Source organism: Aulonocara stuartgranti (genome assembly GCF_965226115.1).
Source record: "Aulonocara stuartgranti genome assembly, chromosome: 12".
NCBI classification, from domain to species: Eukaryota; Metazoa; Chordata; class Actinopteri; order Cichliformes; family Cichlidae; genus Aulonocara; species Aulonocara stuartgranti.
The window spans coordinates 13,712,648-13,728,284 of NC_138948.1; the positions used below are offsets into that span (position 1 = coordinate 13,712,648).

Below are 15,637 nucleotides of genomic sequence, written 5' to 3' on the forward strand. Positions count from 1 at the left end.
TCGCATAATATACAGCGTGTGTAGACACAATATCAACTATTATGTTCACGAATAAAATCTGATTATTTGTTGGGAGTGACCAGAATGGACAGGATTAGAAATTAGTGCACCAGAGGGACTGCTCATATCCAGTGCTTGATGATTTAGAGAGGCAAGGCTGAGGTGGTTTGGACATTTGAAGAGGAGCGGTAGTGGATATACTGGACAAAAGGTGCTAAATGTGTAGCTGTCAGGGAAGAGGAAGACCAGTAAATAAAGTAACTGCAAGAATAAAGGTGTTAAGAGTAGAAATTTATAAGGTAGGTAGTGTTTTCTGTAACAACCACTGTCAGTAGATTATTTTGGGGCGGTTGTCCAGTTTTCCTATGGTTAATAAATTAAAAGTTTGTTTTTAATTTAAATGATCTTGTGGCGATACCTCCACAATCTAAACACGATACAAAATGATTCCCATACTCTATTATAATTCCACATTTGTATGCATTAGATAGCTTAATATTTAGACCCTGTGTTTTCTAAGTCAGTTTTCAAAGCTTCATTTACCTATCGTTGAAAAAAATCAATCCAGTGTTTGGTTCTTCTCTATCCCCAAAATCCTGGGAACAGGATTTTCATTGATGGCGAATTACGAATCGCCCTCGTCGGCTTCCTTCTCGCTGCCCTCTCGGTGCGGAAGTGCTGTCCTCAAGAGCAGCAGCAGCAGCAGCAGAGGTACAACCAGAGCTGCTACTGTTTTGGAAGAGCAGAACGGCGATTTAGTGGCCGTTTTTCCTAAGCCCTTGTCTCTCCTTTCGGGGCTCGTCACCGTTCATCTTGACCGTGGAGCTTAGCAGTATTATGCGAGCGCAGTGCGGAGTGTGGGAGCACCGTGTGAAGTGGTGAGAGATGATTGCTTTTGGGGCTATAGCTAACTTAGCATCTGGGGATGGAGCAGGCTAGCCTGACAGAAAACTGCGAAGCAATCGCGTCTTTCTTTCCCTCAAAAACAGCGTTAAGTTCGTGTGAATGTTGAAGGCAAATCTGCGGCAATTCCAGGCAAACCGCAGGTGTCACGTTAAGTCTGCATTGGCTTTTCTACATGCTAAACAAATGACCACCTGTTCACTGTTTACATCTCTGTGTTTTGATTCAGCAGCCATCAACCGGTGCTGCACTGCTGCAGTTATCCGACGAGATTTTTCACGTCCTCAACAAATGTGGATCATTAAAAAACAAACAAAACAAAAACAACCCCAAACCCCCAAAACATTTTTCAAGTTATGCACAGCATCCACGCATGAATCTTTTCCATCGTAGGCAAGCACGGCTGCAAAGCTTGCTGCTCTTTGTTGTGTGCTGTGCTGAGATTTAGGTTTTACTCTTAAATTGTGAGTGTTTTTAACAAATAACATCAGTATTTCATTGCAGTACTGTGTTGTTGGGCTCTCCGGTGCTGAGTTTAATGACACATGTGGTTGCTGTCAGTCTTGTCCATCGTCGTGTCTGTTTCAGCAGAAAGGACTGTCCTGATTGTTGTTGACATACAGGATCAGGCTCAGATTTTTCTTTTCTTTTTGTGTGGAAATCTGTGCCATTATGTACACGAGCCCACCACGATCACAAATACACCCTTCCAGATTAAGTTAATCTCACTCTCCACCCCGTGTGTGTGTGTCAGACAACTCTAGCGTTATCTTGTAAAGTTCCCATCTTTTCTTGAGCATTCTTTCACTGCAGCTATAAAAAACAGCCTTGAAAATATTGAAGGATGGCCATTAGATTTTCCTACTAAAGGTTCATGTTGACTCTTCCTTTAGGGAAAAGAGGAACATTAAAGCAGCTAATGACAGGCTTAATAAAGCATGAAAAAAAGCCTCATTAAAAAAGGAGATAATGATAATGATAGCTGTTAGTGATCCTGCAATTTTCCCGTATTATTTTATTTATGTGGGGCAAAACATTGTTAGCAAAAAGACATTTTCTCTTAATTGATGAAATACATCTTTACTCATAAAAATGTATTAAAGTATCAGACATATATATATATATATGTATATATATATATATATATATATATATAACAATGTTTTGAATAGTCATTTTAAGCAAAAGAAAGGATATCCTTTGTTCTCTTAATCATACAGGGGCTAAATAATTCACCTATGCTATGTTTATGTACTGACTACAATAAATTCGTAGTACTGAGGATGGAAACTATCAAATTCTTTTTTCATTGAATCGTTTTTTCTTCATTGCGTATTTTTTGATGCCAAGTCTTAACACTACAACTTTCATAGAATTTTCATATCATTACAAACTAGCATCTGTCGCTCTCACAACAGCCTTTTTCAGTACATCCATGAACCTCCTCTGAAGTCTTGCTCTTTTCCTCCTGCCTGGCAGCTACATATTTAACATCTTTTGTCCATTATATCCACTAACCCTGTGCTGCACATGTCCAAACCATCTCAGCCTTGCTTCTCCAACTTTGCCTCCAAACTGCTTGACTTGAGCTGACCTTCTGATATGCTGATTTGTAATCCTGTTCATTTTGGTCACTGCCAATGAAAATATGAGCGTCTTCCACTCTGTCACCTTTAGCTCGGCCTCCTGTTAGTGCTGAAACATATATATATATTTGACCAATCCTTTTTTTTTTTTTGTTGTTCCAGAGTTTCCTTGAATCATCTATATGGGCCATCTTTTTTCGAAAAATGGTTATCGCCTGAAGAAGAGGACACGCAAATTGCATCACAGGAAGAAGAAGAAGAGGAACTGTTTTCTGCACGGGCCCTGCATGCTCTGCTTTATCGTCCACGGCAACAGCGGTGGTTTCGACGACGAGAGCGACCACTTTGAGGCCAACGGGTGTCGACACAACAGCATCACGGGAATCAGCGTCCCAGGTGTTGGCGGAGTCGGCATCGGAGCGTCAGCTGCCACGAAGCTTGCGGAGCGATACGCGACCCTCGCATCTCCGGAGGATTGCTCCAAGTTCTTGTTGTCACCGAGAGAACTTGCTATCTGGGAGGGCCAGGGGAGGAGCCTTTTGTCAGCTGTTCCTGCCAAACTAATTCCACCACCGGCCCTCTTCCGAACCGCTGGTGTGTCTGTGACTGTGCCCATACCTGTGCCTGGTTGCACCAGCGATTACACAGAGATGGTAGGCATCCGGTTCGGAGCATTAATTCCTAATTAATATAGGCTTTTAATAATTTTCAAATAACTGTATTGCATATTTATTTACATTTAACAGCATGAATTTCTTTCTGTAATTGTAACTAAATTTGCCTGAAAATCTGATTCCAAGTGACCTGTCTGTGTGTGTGTGTGTGTGTGTGTGTGTGTGTGTGCGTGTGTGTCCGATTGCAGGTGTGTAAGAGGAAGTGCTCAGAGGTGCAAAGGTGCACCCCTTGTAAGCAGCCGCGCTGTGCCTTCGCTGCTCCTGATGGAGGGCTGGAGAATGGAGGTGGGGGGGAGGCGGCCTCGAACTCTGAAACGGGCCATTGCCACCTTCCCCTTTGCCCGCTTCCCTCCTCCTCTTCCTCCTCCGCTTCCTCTTCTTCCTCACCTGCTGATGGCTGCTGTGGGTTGGGTCTTCACGCCGATTTGCCCCACAGTTCTGACTCGTCCCCGCCCTGTGCACATAACTATGACGACTGCCAGGCAAGAAGTTCTGAAGCTGCTGATCACTTGAGTATCAATCATCTGCCTTCCTCCATCCTTCTTAAGGTCAGAAGAAGTTTTTTATTTAATGTTTTCATATGGTTTGGTGCAGACAAAGACACTGGAAAACTGAATTGTTGTCTGATGGCTTTTAAGGGACTGAAAACACCCTTTTTTTCCCCTCACAGGTGCTGTCTCACCTGACAGTAAAGGAGCGCTGTCTTTGTGCCTCTCTGGTTTGTAAGTACTGGAGGGACCTCTGCTTGGACTTCCAGTTCTGGAAGCAAATCGACCTCAGTGGCCTACAACAAGTAAGAGACACAGTTGTCTACAAAAAAGTCAGAAAGAACAGGAAACTTTGATTTCTGTGCTGATTATTGTGTCTTTTTATGTTATCTTGCTCTGCAGGTAAATGATGATCTTCTGGTGAAAATAGCTTCTCGGAGGCAGAATGTGACCGAGATTAACATCTCGGATTGCAGGGCGGTCCATGACCACGGCGTGTCCTCCCTGGCTTCACAGTGTCCTGGCTTGCAGAAATATACCGCCTACCGCTGCAAGCAGCTGGGTGACATTTCTTTGTGTGCTTTGGCTACACACTGCCCTCTTCTGGTGAAGGTGCATGTGGGCAACCAGGACAAACTGACAGATGCAGCATTGAAAAAGGTGTGGATTCAGAACTGGGGTTGACACACAATGGGCCTCATTCACTTATGTGCATATACATGTTCTTGTCCTGATCGGTACAAATGCAAAATTACAGTCATATTTATGATACGTGGGAACGAGCCAGTTGTGTTCTTACCACCGTGTATATGTTAGTGCTGCAATCAGCATACTGCCGCGTGCCCGTTCTTAATTTAACACATTTATTGAAAAAAAGAAAGAAAGAGAGATGCTAAAAACAGTTTCATTTTAGAAAAACACTGTCGTTCAAGTGAAAAGAAACAATTTGACATCAAACTTGAAACGGAAAAAAAAGACAACCAGAGCATAACAAAAAGAAGAAAGCAGGTGGAGGACAAGGATCTGTCAGCCCAAGACGAGTAACTCAGCGACAGCAATTATTCTCCAGCATCTGTGGGATAGTGCCAAGAAATTAGACTTTAACTGATGACATCCAACAAGAAAGGAAGCCATCTTTAAGAGAGAGATAAGATGAGATAATGTCTATTAGAATATGTTTTTTAAAAAAAGCTTAAAACCTGTGCCTTTTTATACTCAGTGTTTTCCTTTCTTGGCTTGTAATCTCAGAGTTTATTGTGTATTTTATTCAAATTCTGAGCGCTTTTGTTCTTAAGCGGTTTTGAAAAAATAATCACTAAAAAGAAACTTATAGTCATCAGCAGCATTAGAATTAATATTAAGTTTAAAAATGTGTGTTTACATTTTCAAGACAGCCAAACCTTCATCATTTCGTCACGTATGCATGTTCAGAGGATCGTAGAGTGCAAACAAATTCAGGAAAGAAAATAATGGGCACTCACAGATTTGGGTTTGGAGCGTTCTTTCGCTTGGTTTATTTGCAGATTTGTGTACATATTGTTTGCGAACGAGATCCAGTAGATATGAACCCCTAGTTTAAATAAAAAGCAAACACATACACCAGTCATATCAGCTTAGTGAAGATTTTGAGCAATATCTTCTTTACTTCTCTGTTTTGTTTTGTTTTGTTTTATTTATTTATTTTTTACCTCAGCTGGGGGAGCACTGCAGTGAGCTGAAAGACATCCACTTGGGTCAGTGCTACGGTATCTCAGATGACGGCATCATGGCCTTGGCGAGAGGATGCCCTAAACTGCAGAGACTCTACTTGCAAGAGAACAAAATGGTCAGTTTTTACTGTTGGTTAAGGCTAAGAAGTCGTGCATTATTATAGCCCACTCAGTACGCCTTCTTCCAATAAGTACGTCAATGTCTTGAAGGTTTGCTAGACACCATCTATAATGATACACAGACTTATTCATTTCTGTCCTTCAGTATATTCCTTTTCTCACTCAAGCTTGGCTGGCAAACATTTGCAGGTGCTCCTTATCGTAGTGTTTTTTAAATACGCAGCTCAAATCTGCAAATAGCAGGGCACAATGAAAGTTTGCTGCAAGTGTCTGTCTTGTTGCTATATGGTAATCTCATCAGAGATTCTTTAAAGAAGGGAAAATATCTTTATCAGTGTGCATGATACATACACACATTATATGTTTGATAACTAACCTTTCAATCGCTTTTTGGTCTATTCTCTATAAAAGTTGATTTTGTTTTATATAATTTTTTAACTTAGTGCGACATTAGAAAGCTCAGTTGTTGTGATGCCATCTTGTCTTATTATAAAAACACCATCTGCAGTATAAAGCGACATACCTTAAACCACCACTAGATGTCGCTTTTTTCTAATTACTACAAACAGCCTTCCAGCTGCTTTCCCCTCATAGTCAGATGATTATTTGTGTAATTCTACCAGTATAGATGTGTTTTTTCTTAAACTGTATTGTTAATGTTTATGTTTAAAAAAATATTTATCTTTTAAATTATTTGGCTTGTCTGTGCCTATCCACCTGCTATCTCCATCGTTCTTGTTTCACTAATGGTTTCACCTTTTTCCCGCTACTATTTCTTTGGAGGCCATGAATAATCGTGACCTTGATGGATTGGTCTGCTTTAAGTTTTTAACAACAGCTCAGTTTGTTAAAATCCCATTCATCATCTTAATAGTATATGAAATTAGCGATTACCACTAGGTGAGAGATTAATATTGCTTCTTATAACGTTTCAGAGGACCAGTATCAATTTCAGATGGTCATTTTTCAGACGTGAAGGCGCTGAAGTTATTTTAGCTTCCTGTCATCAGGGCAGAGAGAAATGGGCTGAGCTTATATGGGAATTGTTATGTCTAGTCGCTCTGCTTGCTTGGCCTAAAATTGTCGTTAACTTTGCCAGGAGTTAAGACGACCCAGAAAGCACTTATTCTTTCTGACAGCTTAAAGGCTACCTAAGGGTCTCTGCTCCAGTCTCTCAGATATGAAGAAAACTGATTTTGTTGTTCTGTGGTAAAATGGTTTAGAATTGCAATCTTTAAGCGAGTCAGAAATATGCAGAAACACTTATTGATGCCTCTTTATGTATAATTACATTGCATATATTTTTTGATTTCTGAAGTTTCTTCAACCCTAAAGAATATAAAAGGTGTCTCAAGCTGTTGTACGCCAAAGATCTTGCTTCATACTGAAGTCTACAAGTCATGGACACACTAAAAGGTTTGAGGGCGCTTGGAAAAAGGCTTTCCTGAAAGGTTTATACAAAAAATGAAAGACTGAACTCTTGCAGAAATGTTGTGTGGGCTCAGCCCGTCTTCACTACATGAATTGATTCAGGAAAGTGCTGAGATTGGCTTTTTGGGGTTTTAGTGTGCTATAAATTGCAAAAATCATGGGAGTGTAGTGAAAGCCTCTTAAGACTACTTTGTAAAACTTCTCTTCTCATGCTGGCTTCTGTTGTGTGTTAATGTGGATGTGAGTTTCTGTCTATCCTAATCAATCACAGATGAGGATGAGCCTTTCACTCACTCTGATCTTTTCTCTCTTTCTCGTCCTCCTCCTCCAAAATGGAATAATTAAATTGCTGCAGGATGTTGCTGTGTGGTCTGTTCACTCGCCCTCTTAACTTTTTCTTTGTCATGTGCACCCACGTACATTTTTTTCCCTTTCTGTCTTGCTTTCCTTTTTGCCATGATTGTGGTTTTACTGCCACGCTGAAGGGTTCGTTTTCTCTGTGTTAAGACCATATCAAGCTCTGGTGATGGTTCAAGACGTTTTTTGCAGGGGGGATGCGCAACATCTCTGAATAGGCTTGTGCAACTTGAAGGACTCTTTTATGTTATTTGTTTAGCAGCAGTAGTTGTAACATTGCTATAATGTACACAGTATTTTTTGCAAAATCTTGGTAGTAATATCTGGACACTTTTGTGCCATTGGTTAGATTTTTCTTAATTTTTTTTAAAAAAAGGGGAGATGTGTAATTTCATACCCTGATTATCATACCGAAGCAGTGTGCCCTTCCCTATGATAATGACAGTTTAAAGTTGCTAATGTAATCCCGAGGATGGCTTTTACGCTCAGTAGTGTCTCCAAATTTTGTTTACGGTTGACAAACTGGAGCTTTCGCTTTCATTGCTTGTTAGCTCGGGGCCAAATCAGCCCAGGGCTATGGATAACCCTGGGCTGAGAGCGTTGTGTGAAAAGCAGGTGACTGCGGTGTGTCTGTGCCCCTCTTCTTTTGACATCCACCCTGCATTCTTTATTGGCGTTCATCCACTATTTATGCCGGAGTTGGTATTATTGCAGCAGTTGGCTTTCAAGGCTTGTTTTCATCTTCTGAAGTGTTTTCTCGCTCGCTTCCCATTCATATTCTGTTCTCTTTCAGCACCTCGAAGGGCAAAGGCTGGGAGAATAGCAAATTCCCCTTTTCCCAGACTCGCTCCAGTTTGCCGTAGGGGGGAGAGAGGCAGCCCTGAAAGTTTAACTCTGAGTTCTGTCAGTTTTATAGACCAAGCAGTGGACAAAACAGAAGTTGCGAAAACCCCTCGTCACCCGTCTTTCCAACTTTGCTCCAGTGTACCTTTCAATTAAACACGTTATAATCTGGAAACATTTTCGCTGGAGAAGCACTTTTCCTCACTCTCTTTTTTCCCGTGTCTTTAAACGGAAAAACCCCCCCAAAACGTTATCTGCTCTCGTGTTTTGTTAAAATCAAAGCGTGTGCACTTAATTTTCCTGCAGTGTGACGGGACATTCTTCCTCTGGCTCATCTCAAAGATGCCGCGTCTGAAAATGCACTCTCTCTCCCTCTTTCCCGCTTTCCCTCTCCCCCCTCTCGCTTACGCGCACAGGCTCTGATTATTAACGGTTTTAATTAGTCCAAAATGTGGAAATGTAAGTGGAATTAGAGATGACCTAACATAGATTACCATGTGCCCTCAATTTAGTTGTAATTACCACTCTGCATGTACAATCAGAGCTTCTCTCCCTTGTTTTTTTTTCTCCTCCCCTTTTTCGTTTTTCGACAGCTTTTTTTTTTTTAGCCCTCTCTTGTGGATATTTGGGAAGGAAGAGATGTATTTGTCTGTGGGACTTTGTGAAACACTAGAAAAAGATGAACTGTCAGTGTGAATGGTGTTTCCTGGCTATAGGTCAGTGGAGGAGGGCTCATCTCCCGTTCTGATTGGCTGGCTGTCAAGCTTGTCAGTAGTTGGGTTTTCGCTGGCAGGAGGACTGACAGTGAGGCTCCACAGGTCCAATCAAACATGATTGCAGATTAAAATGTATATTGACATTAGCAGATTTAATTAGCTGGATTAGAGGGAGAGATCAAAGAGAAAGGAAGTGATAATGATAGCTGTCAGTTATTATGGGATAGACCTTTTGACATGAACCAACACACATCGCACAAAAACACAGAGGAATATTTCAGATGGTGGCAGTGACACACATACACTCGGGAGCGGTGGGTGACTTGAATAGCTGCCATCTGCACTGGAGTCTCCTTTGGAAACTTTTTTCTTCCACATATTTGACTGTGATTAGAGATAAATAGAACCACTCTGACCAGGCGCATAAACACAGCATTACACATGCATAAACAATGTGGTGTCCATCTCCGCAATCCCCTCCAGTCTTTGTAGATGGCCATTTAGACTTTTCAGGATGTTGAATGTCAGATGTTGTCGAATGTATTAAGTCAGTTTAGTTGCTAATAGCACTGGATTATGTCCATCAGATTGGGAGGTGGGGGTAGGACTGCTCCCACTCAGAGTTTCCATGCTTTAGGATCCTGAAACATGCCAATGTTTTCTGATAGCAGATGCTGATAGTAATTATTTTTATTGTGTTGTTGTTTTTGCATTACAATGTTTGTCCGTCCATCCACTTTTTCAACTAAAGGTTGACAATCTGGGATAGCGGCTGGAGCCTGTCCCAGCTATTGAGGGTGAAGGGCACAAACACAAAGAGAAAGACATCAGTTCATTCTCATCGTCACACCTACGCCCACCTAAGCCAACACATTTTTTCCTTAATGTTATATTTTATTTCCCGAGTCCTCGTTTTACTGGGATTTTCAACAACTTTGACATAAGCAATGGAAAATTTCAAGTCTTTTCAAAACTTGGCTTTGCCTTTTTTTTCACACCTCAAAGATAAAAGTGATGCATTTTCATCAGTAACATGGTTTCCATAAACTCAACGATAAACCGAATATTTGTGTTGAGCTTGTTGTTTAAACGTTGGAAAACAGCAGCTGACAAAATGAAAAAATGATCAGCACAAATCATCTGAAGAACAGACAAATTGGTAAATGATCAATAGTAGAAACAATAAAACACTATAAATAATTGAAAGTTGCAGACTCATTTGGAAGAAGCTAAGAGGCTTGTTTATTGTAAGGAAATAAACTGTGATTTATACACTTCTTCTCATTATTATTATTATTGTTTACATTCTCATCATGTGGCCTATGTTAACAGCGGATTCCTCTCCCTCGCACATCTTCCTCTTTCCTCTTTTGAAGTGCATTTGTATTGATCTGTGTCCCCACAAAGACGGCTCTGTATGTGCGTGCGGCTTTTTTTTGCCGTTCGTCCTTTGCCTAAAGCGTAATCAGATGCATTAATGAGCACTGACTTTAACTCGAACAGCCGGCTACACTCAGACGCAGACTTCGTCGATATGTTCTCTCTGCTGTCTGCCCAAGAACAAAACAAGTTTTGAAAAGAAGAAAGTGAAAGCGTTTTTCAAAATGCGAGTCTGTGAACTTTCCTCCAAAGCGATATTTCACCTTGCTGCCATGTTTTCTTTTCAATATTAGTTACTGCGGTAAAGAGTCAGGATCAACATTCTTTTGTGTGTGTGTGTCCCACAGTCTATCAATAACACAGTCTAAATTACTTTGTAAAAAAGACGAAAAACACTTCGGTGTGGCAGGATGGTCTCTTGGATTCCTCGAGTGGCTCATGGAAATGTTAAAAGTATTAACCTTGTGGAAAGAAAACAAAGTCAAGTGAATGACTCACATTATAATGGAGAAGTGGGACGGGCCGCACAGCTGACTTTATACTGCTGAACAGTGACAGAATGCCAAAAAATGACACCGGCTATGAATCAGATATTTGTTTGGGCAGGGCAGCTAACCTGTGCTAGTAATGTCTACATTGATGTAACGATGGAAGTAAATGAGTTTTTACCAGCAGGAGCAAGAATCAAAATGATTCTTACATTTTACTTCACTTTTATGTTAGCTTATATACCTTTTTAAAAAGAAAATGAAAGTGTGTTCCAAGGCGTGCCAACACAGAGCTTTAACTTATGCTCATTTGTTTTAAATAAAGGGTTTTGAACACATCAGCAATGAAAACATTAACAGTTTTTGAATGTGTTTCTATTAAGGCAGGTTATTATTAAGGCAAAACTCTGGCTTTGTTATAAACTGTTGTTTTAATTTGTTGCTCTAATTTGTCCTGTTTAAATCATTATAGCTCCTTGTACTGACTGTATTGCTTGACTTTGTTTTATCTTAGGTTTTTGAGGCAACATAGACTATCAGTGACAAGGGCAGCAAATTAGCTCATGGTCAAAGTCCTACACTCATTTCATTGGTTGCCTTTTACTTCAGTTTATGAGAATGTCATCTCTTTAAAAATAAAATAAAAGAATGAACCTGTATCTCTTATAGAGCTTGCAAACTGCCCTCACAAGTGCACGGTAGACTGTTGCAGAGAAACCAGTTTGATCTTGTTTGATTTGCCTGGTTTTCAACTGCAGAGGGTGTAGTAGGACTGGATAAGAGCAGTAATACGACAGTGAATGAGCAGCGAGTGAGTTTATTTTCCTCTAGTACTTAAGACTGCACATAAAAAAACAAACCAAAAAACAAAAAGGTGTTTTTAGAAACTTGAACATCTCAAAAAGTATTAAATTCACACACATTTTCTGTTTACCTACTCCTGAGAAGTCATTTACCGAGAGTCTGATTTGGAGGAGAATCATGTCGCGTAACCTGTTGGTAGTGAGGCTGTAATATTTTCCTGCACGAGGATGCGTGTGTAGAATGGCTGATGAGTTTTTGTGGCCTTCGCGTCCTTTCCGATGTCACATAATTCATGTCAGCATTTGAATTTTATTGAAATGAAAATAAGCATTTTCTCACCTGTAGCGAGAAACTCTGAATGGCCTTTGCAGTGGTAATACATAATCTCCAAGTAGTGGAGATGTTGTAGCAGCGCTCATCTCCATGACGTTATCAAGCATTCGCCCGCAGCTACTGGAGTACCAGAAAAAGCACTGAAGAATGTTAATGCGGGTCTGACTTCCATTTCGATTCATTTTCTCTCCTTTGCTTACTCTGGCTGAGCACATGGACGGACTGCAGTCGGAGGCGGGGGCTAAAGCTGAGATGAAACCCGCATTTAATTTCATTTTTTATTTTGTTACTGGGTGGTGAGTGCTCAGGCTGTGAAAAATTTGTCCTGCCCCTAGGCTAATAACTCAATGTTGTAAGATTTTAAAAGCTGACACTTTTTCTTTTTTCAAAGATGAATCTGAAAAATGAATACTTATGTTGGATGAAGATGAGTGCTATAATATGAGCACGACCAAAATCATCTGTCAACGAAAACAAAGTTTTATCACCGTAGAGCGAATGAAGAGTCTTTTTCCTCTAAGTGAAATGCATTTTATCGTTAGTTTAATTATATTAACTTTCAGTTTTACTTCAGTCTAGCTACTTGGTGACCTGTGTGAAAGTCAAACTGTGGTAACTCACAGATGTATTTTTTGGTGGTCGATCTGGCCTTAACGGGCAGCAGCAAGTTGGAAAGGTTATGGCAACACTGCAGCCGGTAAGTTTTTGACCATCAGTAAAATTGGCACCCGTTTCAGTTTTCCAGAGGGCCAGCACTGGGCTTTGACCTGGCCGGTGTTTAAAGAGCATTGCTTTAGAGGCCCTCTGTTTATCCAGCCCCAGACAGCAGCAGCTTCTGACACCCAGCCAGGGATGTCACTATGATTCATGGCCCTTTCCGACACCTCGCTCATGCCTTTACTCTTCTTAATCTCTTTGCACTCTCTCTCTTCCTCCCCTCTCTCCTTCTCTCCGATGATGAGTTTTCCTTTTGTTTGAGAAGGGCAGAAATGATGTCATCATTTAAAGCCAGAGCCCGACGTCGGGACTGAGGCCTCGTCTTTAGCCTGTGAACTAGTTTGTGTGTGCATCGTGATGAATAGCCCTCCCCTGGGATTCGCTTCTGTCCTGTTTATGGAGAAAAGACAGATGTGTAGCACAGCAGAGACTTGGACAAAGTCTACCTGCCTTATTTCAAACTTTGTACCCTCCGTGCACGCGTGTGGTCCTCTTACTTATCTCCTCACTCTCCTCTCAAACAAGGCATGCGCTCCCTCTCAATTGCACTTCCCCTCTGTTGCCCTCTCCTGCTGCCGTCTGTCTTTAAGAGACCAAACTCGCTCTAAATGCTGACTTCATTAGTGATAGGAAGCACAAAGCCATCCGTAGGACCATTTATAGATGTTGTGGTTTATCTGTCTATTTATGTGCATGATCCATCCTCCTCCCCCCTCATCTACTATCTCACCCTCCACCAAGCGTCTTCCTTTACCTCCCGCTGTGATGCATTTGGGGCCGGTGATCGCGGCAGCGGTTCAATACTTGGGGTAATGAATGTGTTTAATAAGCACAGTGGGTCGATGGACTTAATGAAGGTGTGACAGAAGATGGGCCTGGAGAATGCTGCTCTAACAAGACTCTAACGAGCCTCTGGGGTTAACGAGGTCACGCTGTAATTGGGATTCCCTCACCTGTACAGTTTCTGTTTGTCTGTTTTCGGTCCACCGCTCTCAGCTTCTAAAGTACGTCCACTCTTGTACATTTCTTTGTTCCTCTATTGTGCTGTCACTGCTCTTTGAAAATGATTTTTTTTCCTCTCCACTGCCTGCTCCGTCTCTATTTGCTCGCTGCACAGTGCTTCCCTCTGTCTTCTCATAATTTTTCTGTCCATCTCTCACATACAGCTTTATGTTAGCTTCTGTTTCACTGCAGCTCGTCCATCTTTTCAAGGACAACCTGGCTAAGGAATGCTGGCTGAAATACATTAGAATCCTTTTTTATTTAATTTGTTTTACATTTCTAATGTTAGTCTCTAAAAGGCATGTCTGGAGGCTTGGAGTTTGTATTGCTGTAGAAATCTGACATCAGGAAAAAAAATCAAACAAACCATCAACCTGTACAGCCACTTTTCCTTTGTATCTGTTTGCGTAGCTCTTGACTTAATAGACAAATGTACTTAAATGGCTTGGACCACAATAAGAAGGAAGGGGGCACATACACTAGCACATTTCAGGTACCTGAAGACCTAAAAGTATTCCTTTTTGATAAAGTTTATAGTTGGGGCTGGATCAACGATTCCTTGGGTATACTACTATAAGCGCAGGCTACCTCCCATAATGCACGGAGCGTTTCTTCTTCACTCTATTGCATGTCATTAAGTTTACTGCTTATCATTAAATTTTGTGTTCTTTCGCTCATAGTTTGTGCTTTGTCCTTGTCTCTCTCTGCTCTCCTTTTTTGTCTTTTCTTTCCACCAACATCCCAACTGGGCGTGGCAGATTGCAGCCCCTCCCTGAGCCTGGTTCTGCCAAAGGTTTCTTCCTGTTAAGGGGGAGTTCGTCGTCCCCGCTGTCACAGGGTGCTTACTTCTGGGGGATGGTCTAATTGTTTGTGTTTTCTTTCAAATATTGGGTTTTTAATTTCCAGTATGAAGCACCTTGAGGTGACTGTTGCTGCGAGTTGGTACCAGACAAATAAACTTAATTTTTAATATTTTGGGGGGAGGGTTACCTAAAAGTATTTGTAATAAGAGCTGTTTGAGTTCTCTAAATATTAATGAAAGGTACTTCAGTGCTTCCTTTCTTGCCTCCTTTAGCATAGGACAAGCTAGACCATCCTTTATGAAAATTCTATCCCATAATTAATAGCGCCGCACCCTCCTTTCCATAACATGCTGATATGTTTTGAATTTTCAGCATCAGGCTGTTGAACCCACAGCTGAACTCTGAACATTACGCTGCTGTAATAAAATCTGCCTCTTGTCGAGGTGTTGCCTTGCATGAAGAAAGCAGATTTATATAAGCTTTCTAAATCAACTTTATGATCAAAGTGCATTTAAGGTTTGCTGTTGTTCGGTTAGTATCGGTAATATTCATTGTTATATTGCCAGCCTTTAGGAATATCATGAATTAATTTTTACTGCGGGTCAGCTGGGATAAGTTATGGATGAAGGGAATTTTTCTTCGGTCATAGAAATCCTCAAAAAGGTGGAGGAAACACTGAGTTGCACACAATCATCTCTCCACCAGGAAAAAAAAGATTTATTTCTTTGTACTGGATACATGTTCTCTTTTCTTTAAAATTTCAGCTTTAGGAATGAAATGCTTCACCGGTGGTTCTCGTTTATATGACCTACACGAAACAACACGCTAAGAACACGTGGTGACGTGAAACGCAGCAGACCATCAAATTCTTCTTCGCACCTTGCCCTCATGATGCTTTCCATAAGGTCAAGGAAAAGCGATGAGGAAAAGCAGATACAAGGCAGTTATTTGGACCGGACTCTTTGACTCGACTCACAAAGTACAGGCTTTGCTGTCACTATGGTAACACTTGACCAGTTTTTAACTGGTGGGCTCCCTCTTGTGATGGACTTTCAGAAGTGTTGGTTTGACAGGAAATACCCCCGTCCCGTGAAACTTTTTGTTGTTGTTTTGTTTTTTTAAAGAGCTCTCAAGTGTCCTTTATAGTTTATAAAATATCAGAATTGGTGGATTGCTGTTAAATGGGCCTAAACAACTGTCAGAAAGCACTTATCCTCAAAGTACTTTTTCTTTTATATAGTCTAAAAAAATATAACTGCAACAAGCAACTACTTGCTATGTGA

General features: G+C 41.0%; 2 protein-coding genes across 4 annotated transcripts in view; one reads left to right on the top strand and one right to left on the bottom strand.

Moving 5' to 3' along the window:
* smyd1b (SET and MYND domain containing 1b) overlaps window positions 1-15,637 on the bottom strand; it is a 432,389-nt gene that overhangs the window by 90,323 nt on the left and 326,429 nt on the right. The gene's annotated exons all lie outside the window — the stretch shown is intronic.
* The window catches only part of fbxl17 (F-box and leucine-rich repeat protein 17), a 226,453-nt gene continuing 211,445 nt past the window's right edge, over window positions 630-15,637 (top strand). The window contains exons 1-6 of one of the 2 annotated variants that reach the window (XM_082553440.1): window positions 630-878; window positions 2,652-3,142; window positions 3,352-3,711; window positions 3,834-3,956; window positions 4,054-4,311; window positions 5,345-5,476. In XM_082553440.1, the coding sequence (XP_082409566.1) occupies window positions 2,672-3,142; window positions 3,352-3,711; window positions 3,834-3,956; window positions 4,054-4,311; window positions 5,345-5,476 (1,344 nt within the window). In that variant the 5' untranslated portion in view covers window positions 630-878; window positions 2,652-2,671. The remainder of the gene's footprint in view (window positions 879-2,651; window positions 3,143-3,351; window positions 3,712-3,833; window positions 3,957-4,053; window positions 4,312-5,344; window positions 5,477-15,637) is intronic. The other variant, XM_082553439.1, reaches the window with a different exon arrangement.